The sequence below is a fragment of the Argiope bruennichi genome, chromosome 2, assembly GCF_947563725.1.
Source record: "Argiope bruennichi chromosome 2, qqArgBrue1.1, whole genome shotgun sequence".
In the NCBI taxonomy this organism is placed as follows: domain Eukaryota; kingdom Metazoa; phylum Arthropoda; class Arachnida; order Araneae; family Araneidae; genus Argiope; species Argiope bruennichi.
The window spans coordinates 42,073,083-42,081,163 of record NC_079152.1 but is presented as its reverse complement, the minus strand read 5'-3'; the positions used below and the strand labels follow the sequence as shown (position 1 = coordinate 42,081,163).

The window sequence follows — 8,081 nt, the reverse complement described above, 5'->3', positions numbered from 1 at the left end:
TATGGGACCTTTATCTGTTTGTTTTTGATAAAAACATTTTTGTTCTCTAGCTTAGATTTCAATAATTTACAACTTATCTATAAATTTCATTTTTATTTGTAAAGATTTCATTTCATTTAAGAAATGAATTCTATCAACAAAACAGCATAACTAAAACAGTTAAATCTATTACAAAATTATATAATCATATTGTGATTACAATGGTATCAATTTCAAGTTCGATATTTCAAATAGTAAACTTTTGAAAATTTAACCAATTAGCATATCCATATTGGCCAATATTGCACTGAAATACTGAGGAATGCCGCATCTGGGATTACTGTGGGCAAGAGATTTAAAAAATTATTCTCTAGTTTGGATTTCATTAAACAATATTCATATAAATTTCGCTTTTATTTCAAATGTTTCACGAGCCTCACCGCTTCGTTTACGGATTTAAAGCTCTAAAAATGTTACCAATGTTATTTTTATATTACTCTTCTAAAAATGTTCCTGTGTCCAATATCCTCACAGAACAAGCAATAACATTTGAAATATTATGAAATACACAGTTTAGGAAACTGCCTAGCAATCCAGTAAATTTAAGGGCTCCTTTCTATCATAAATTAAAGAAGTAGAAAAAAAACCTCTCTGTGTTATCACAAAATAAAGATGGGGAAAAGTTGATACAGCAGTTTGGAAGCCAAGGTTTGCTACTTTTACAGTAAATGCCTTCGACACTTCTATCACTGGAAAAGATAGTAACATTACCCCCTCCCCACTTAACTTAATACCTAAGGATTGATGTTTTTTAGAGATTTTTGTACATTTTTATATCTTGTCTGTCCATATATATTAAATTGGTAATTTATATATCGGAATTATAATATTCTCAATTGCAATATTCTTAATTCAGAAAATAATTCTTCATGACATATTGTAATGCGCAAAATCTTTATATGGTCAGACAGGTTTTTAATTAAATTGAGAATATCAATTGACTGAAGCGATTTTAAAAACTAATGAAATTTCTTATTTCAAAATAATTTTCTATTAAATAATTAATTAAATTTAGAAAAAAAATAAAGAAAACATTGCATTGAAATGAAAATTGTGTGACTGAAAAAGGTAACGCTTGAATATTTAAGATAATAAAACATATTTCTAGTGGACTAATTCATTTCAATATTACTGCAGAAAATGGTAACATTTCGATTATATTCCAATTATTTAAATATTTAATTCAGTTTTCACTTTGAAAAGTTGATAATATTCTTTATCTTATTTTAAATAATAAGTGTGTAAAGTTTGGCTTATTTTGCCAAGTTATTTAGAAGGTGTATTGTATACATACATACATATATACACATAGCCATAATGGCTTTTATTTATATTAAAATTCTAATTTCTAATTCACTCAAAATATTGCTTTTTTTCTTTTTACTGAATGCTTGAAGGTGGCCGGCATGTAAAAGTACATCAATATAATTTTTTAAGAATAAGTACATTTCTTTAAGCTAACATAAATCTTTATTGGTTTTCATTTCTGAATGGTGTAAAAAGAATTTCTCAATCGTACGTTTTCTCTAAATGTTGATATTTTTTTAACTAATGTAATTTATACCACCATAATAAAACAATCAATTATGATAAAAAAAAAGATAAATAATTTAAATATGATGTTAATCATCGATTTATTTTCGCATCCATTTAATTCCATTTTCATATGTAAAAACGCAATTATGAATTCTTTTGAAAAAAATATTTCTGCAACAAAGAAGATATTCATAATTATTTGGATTCTTCCAGGACGAAATTTCTGCAATTACAGAAACAAGAAACCTTGAAAATTTATCCTTACTCTCAGGATATAATTCATGAATACTTAGGATAATTTCCAAAATAATAATAAAGAAAATCCCTTAAAAGTTACAATTCGTATAATAGCTTTACATATTAATTATTAATACATATTAATACTTTTAAATACATAATATTACGAAAACAAATATTGCCTATTTCATTATAGTGGCAAGAAAAAAAGAAATCATACGGATATTCTTTATTATTCAATAGAAAACAAAAGTAAGGCATTAATAAATTTAATGCATTAATTTGTGAGCATAAAGATGTTTTTGGTGATATTAAGTTATTTACAATTTAAATTCTATGCTTTAATGTTATCTTATTATTCAGACATGTGGCAGCTGTTTAGCTCTCAATAAACTGTAATTCTGACAACGTAGGAGGAGGAGGGCAAGATAGAAATTCCTTTAGACAAAGAAACTGAAATTTTTATCTCTCTTTCCTAATTCGGAGATTTCACTTGGATCCAATTATTATTTGTTCTAAGTCACAACATTCGTTTAAAATTTTTACTTTAAAAAAATGCAAGTTTTTACGAAAGCATGGTATTTTAATTGAAAGTAATGTTTTAGAAAGTTTTTTGCCTCAGTTTATGTTATATTTATGTTACAGACTTACAATTTATGTTACAGGCAATAAACATCTCAGATTCACTCAAAAAGGAAAGACCAAAGGGAGTAATGCGTCAATATAGGAGTAATCATAACTAATCTAATCACTGTGCCAACATACCAGCAGAAGTGTGATAAACATTTTCTGATAATTTTTTTAAGCAAGAATATTTTAGAATATTACAATCAAATTGTATGGAAATTTGTGACAGTGAGACTAATTTTATATTATTGATTGTTAAAAGATTTGTAACTAGTTAACAATTCATGGATTATCTATTGAAAAATGAAGAAATAATTTCTAAATTTTTTTTGGCATTGGTCTGAAGAGCATGTGCGATGAAAATGTAAACAAAATTCGAACACGCTGCTTCGTATGCTGAATGAGATCTGCAATTTTTGTAAAATATATTAAATAAAGAATTTTTAAAGAAATTAACTAACCATGACAGATAATGAAATTCACAAACAAGAAAGTGTGGAAGTAAATACGGAACTTTCTTCAACCCAACCAGTAATATCGAAAAACCAACTGAAAAAACTTAAAAAACATCAACGGTGGTTAGAAACGAAAGCACAACGTAAAGCCAAGGAAAAATTAAAACGAAAGTTAAAAATACAAGAAGCTAAAGAAATGGGTAGAGATTTAGGACCTAGTCGAAAATATTTAAAATCACAAAAAATGTGTGACTCGACATGTAAATTAAAAATCTGTTTCGATCTTTCATTTGCGGATGTTATGACAGAACCGGAATTTTCGAAAGCATTCAAACAGTTACACAGATGTTATTCTATAAATCGACGAGCTCCAGCACCATTGCAGCTGTATATCACAGGTTATTCCGATGCTACTAAACAAAAAATGAGCAAAATGTCTGGTTGCTTTAATTGGGATATTAATTTCAATTCTTCTCGACACACAGATATTTTTGAAAAGAAGAATATAATTTACTTGACCAGTGATTCACCTAATGTTATTGATGAACTAGATAATGATAAAGTTTATATAATTGGTGCACTTGTTGATCATAATCGTTTGAAGAATATCTGTTATGATAAAGCAGTGGAGGATAATGTTGGACATGCTCGCTTACCATTGGATATGTATTTTAAATTCAAAACAAGAACAGTGATCACTATAGATCAAGTCTATTTAATTTTTCTGCGATTAACACAAGGTAAAACCTGGATTGATGCAATCATGGATATAGTTCCAAAACGTAAAGGTATTGAATTAAAAGAAAATTCTGATGAGAGTGCTAAAGCAACTGTGGAAGAATCTCAGGCAGATTCTGCAGTTGAAAATAATAGTTCATTAAATGTTGTTGAAAATAATAATGAGAATTCATGTGAACATTCTGATTCAGAAAATAATGAAACTCAAGAAGAAGAGAAAATGAAGACAGATATTTAACAGACTATAAAAAAGTTCCTTATTTTTCACATTGAATGGTTTAAATTTCAAAATATCATATGTAAAAGAAATCATAATTTCAATAAAATGAATTGAAATATCACATTTTGTTTGCATTACATCACAGTTATTTTAAGATAAACTTTTGCAAGAAGGTTACTTTTTTAGCAAATGTTTGCAAAAGAATTACTCTACATTGGCTATTTAATTAAAAGCTACATTTTCTTTTCTTATCTACTTTTCAGAATATTTCTGTCAATAAATAAGTAATAAATTCAGGAAATTTAGATAAATTGAGAATTTTCTTATATGTTGTCTAAATAATTATCACATTTGGATTTGCTATAAACCATGTTTTGTATATGGACTCAGAAATGTTGAATTTTGAATGTAATGGTGAAACTCGTATTAACAATATGTTTTTAAAGTTATATTAGTGATCTCCATAACAGGTGAAAAACATAATGTGCATTTTCTGTGATATATTAAATTTTGTAATATTTTAAAATTTTAGTGATTTTAAGGGTTTTAGAAGAAAGATTTTGAAATTAAAGAATTTTATTTCTAAAGCTTATTGCATTTACAAAATTCTTTCCAACTTTATTAATTAATAATAAATAAATTACTGGGATAATCCAGAGCATTATTGTAAACTAAGACAATGCAATATTTTATAATTCAAACAGTTTATATTTTTTATAAATTTTACCGACTACTAGGCTAATAAAAAAAATTTCATTGATCTGCCAGCACCTGCGAATTGACTTTTCACAACCCATATAGCACTGGATGTATCTTTCTTCAGCGATAGATTTCTGACTAGCAGCTGCCTTAGACTTTGAAAGCGTATTGATAAAAAATTATTATTGGCCAGACCTATTCAGGTAAATAAATTTATAAAAAGTATTCATTCTATGAATTATAAAATATTAGGATATTCTTTCTACTATAATTAGTTAGGTTTGTATTTGATCCATTGTGTTTGATATAAGAACATCTATCTGCTTAAACATTAGTTGCAGTCATGGAAATTCCACAATCTGGAATCATTATTTATAAATATTTAATCATTATATATAAATATATTTTTGCAAAGTTTCTAAAATAATATTAACTAAAATAAATAAACATATTAATTATGTTAAAAATGTTTTGAAATGTGAAATAAAATTTACCAATTTATTTTTGGTAAGTTCTTATAATATATATTGCTTATTGATGTAAAGTGCCTAAATATGACAAGATGGCCATTTTTTCCCCCTATACCTCACTGAACATTTAATAAAAACAGACAATAGCAATGAATATATACTGAAATGGCTTATACTAATAGCAAAATATTAATGTAAAAAATTCAGTGATTACTTTTATTTTACATATCTGCTTTATTGAAGAATCCAGCTTTATTTGATGAGTTTGGAAGTCAATTTAATTTTTCCAAATTTATTTTCGAATTGATACAATTATATCTGTTTATCACTTTGTTCTTCATTTATTATAAGTAATTTTATTACTCATATTTTTAAAATTTTATTTAAAGATTTAATTATATGCAATATTTCTAATTTCTTATGGAATTCTATCAAATTTGTGAATCTGATTGCCTCACTACTCCATTTTACACTTTGTGGTTAGATATGCAAGATTAAGCATGTTATTATACATGTTTAAGTACGTTTTGAGGTATTTGAATGAATAGGCTTTTGTATTCAAAAAGAACTCAGAGAAAAATATTTTATCCATTTTTCACTGCATTTAATACAAATGTAATTTTATCTCAACTATTGTTTTATATCCATACAATCTTATCTTAAAATTTCTTCGAATCTTGGTTTTCATTACCATGATTTGAAATACTTTTTTGTCTCATTGAATCTATTTCCAAGTAAAAATAAAATATTTGTTTTATTCTGTCACAACTTATATTGCTTCACCAGAAAGATAAATATTTATGTTGTATTGCATTCACTAAAATTATGATTTTTCATTGAAAAGATTGTTATCAAATTCTTTACTTTACTGAATTAAATATCTGTTGAAATAATAATTTTTATGATTATTTAACTGTTGTTGTTGTTAACAACTGTTGTTAAACTTAAGTTTTAAGTGAAACAATATGATAGTTCCTTTAGTATGACAATCTTAAATTTCAGACGCTGGCTAAGTACAGCAGTAAAAGGTAGCAAAAGTCCACACATGTCTTTGAATAAGAAGGATGGAAGTGTTTTGCTGTCATGCTTATAAAAAAGGATCAATAAATTTGTTTCTATAATATGTAAAGTATGTTTATTACTTTGTAATCCAACATTTTCTTACATTTAAACTGTCGTTAAAATCAGTAAGCAATTATACTAACTTTTTGAACTCAAAATTTCCTCTATCTTTTAAATAATTAATATTGAATTAGATTTCATTGACAAAATAAAGATCTGCGAGTATTGAAAAAAATACTGAATTAATAATTTAGTAACTCTTTTGCACTTGTTTTCTTTTACTTGGTCTGTCTTATAAATTTTTTCTATTAAAGAAATAATTCTTCTAAATTCTTCTGTTTGTTTCAAAAAGTATTCAAGGGTTTTTATTTATTTATAAAGTAAGTTTTTTATATGACAGTACATTAAAAAAACTGAATATAGAATTTTTAAAAATAAATCTATCTAATCTTAACACTTGAAACATTATACATTCAGTTTTTGAAAAACATTGAAGCATTCAGTTGAAAAGCATTTAGTTGTTGCAAATTTTTTTCTCTAGTGCTCAAGAGCCTTGAACAGTTATTTGGCATTTATATGCTGTTTTAAATTCCTTGTTATATATTTGAAACTTTAAAAAAAATACTTTAAAACTTTTGGTAACAGTCTTGTAAGTTTTAATTGTTTTAATAAAAATATATATGTATAATATATGAACCAGTATTAATTCAGTCTAAATATACTGATTGATCTATTAGTCAATGGACTTTAGAATACTATGACATTCTTCCCTTTTCTTATACACATATATTTCAATTAAAAAAAAATCATTTTATTTCGTTTAAATCTGAGATTTAAAAGAAGGAAAAAAAACCTGCTTTCTTGTTAGTAATGACTGTTTTCCTAAGAATTAGCTGGTATTTTTCTAATTCTTCATTGAACTAAAAGATTAATAGAGTTTAATGTTTTACTTCCTAAAAGAAGATATCATTTCCCAATCCTTTAACTGTTATATTTCAAGATATTCATAGTGAGACTTTTAATAATCATAGTGAGACTTTTTATCTCATCCATAATGCAAATTTATTTTGTAGCCTCTGTCTTGGAAGATGCAATGAACAGAAAAGATATTCAAATAAAATTGCAGAATTCTGCTTCAAAATAATGTAATTGTCGAAAAATTTGAACCCAACGAATCTCCATGTTTGAGACCTCCTTGAATCCGAAAAATGTATTTTTGGGAATTATGTGTTTCTATCTGTGAATACAGTTACTAAAAAATTGTTTGAGCTGTACAAATGAAATTTGGTATATGAATTTGAAACCAAATTTGTATCTTTCTGTTAGATTTTTTAAAGCAATTCACCAAGAAGAAATCTGAAATACAAGTCCTCATCATCATAATACTCATCTAAATTGAAGATCAGTATCAAATTAAGAGCCACCTCTATTGAAAGATTGATCACTTGTACATTCATATATTCAAAATCGTAATTACTTAGGTAAATTTCATATATTATCTTGCTATTATGATTATTGTTTTATCTTAAGTGTTGTTTCAATTGGTTGGCAAAAAGGTATTCAAAATTAATATTTGCTTTTCGAATGCTTGTTTATTACCCAGATGCCAACGATTAATCGCCAGAGATTGCTGGATTAAGTAAAAACGTCATGTACATGTTAAAGATCTACATTTCATATTTTCTGCCATGTGTATAATACTAATATACTGTTTTTCTTTATTATATTACAGTGAACACAACTTCTATATGTGAATTTTTTTAATAAAAATCTGAGCATTCATGATCTTGTTTAAGATCCACAATTTAATGAAGGGAGAGGCAATACCATTATTGGAGAGTAGAAGAGAAAGTATAGAGGAAACAAGCTGATTTTTTTCTGCTAAATAAATATTTGTTTATTACAACATTTATATCAAAACTCTTAAAATGACTGATTCTTTTTACTAATGAATTTGTATTCTTGTTAGATTGTAAACTGGTAACAAAATCTTCATTC

At 25.9% G+C, this 8,081-nt stretch overlaps 1 protein-coding gene and 1 long non-coding RNA gene across 2 annotated transcripts; both read left to right on the top strand.

The window, feature by feature from the left end:
• The first annotated feature begins 2,794 nt into the window (after positions 1-2,794).
• LOC129962111 (tRNA methyltransferase 10 homolog A-like) lies at positions 2,795-4,069 on the top strand. Its single transcript, XM_056075843.1, has one exon. It carries the CDS (start codon positions 2,902-2,904, stop codon positions 3,868-3,870), a length of 969 nt encoding a protein of 322 aa, XP_055931818.1. The 5' UTR covers positions 2,795-2,901; the 3' UTR covers positions 3,871-4,069.
• Positions 4,070-4,180: 111 nt separating this feature from the next.
• Positions 4,181-6,144, top strand: LOC129961676 (uncharacterized). Its single transcript, XR_008783812.1, has 2 exons — positions 4,181-4,754; positions 6,024-6,144. It is a non-coding gene; the product is annotated as an uncharacterized LOC129961676 (long non-coding RNA).
• Positions 6,145-8,081: the final 1,937 nt, after the last annotated feature.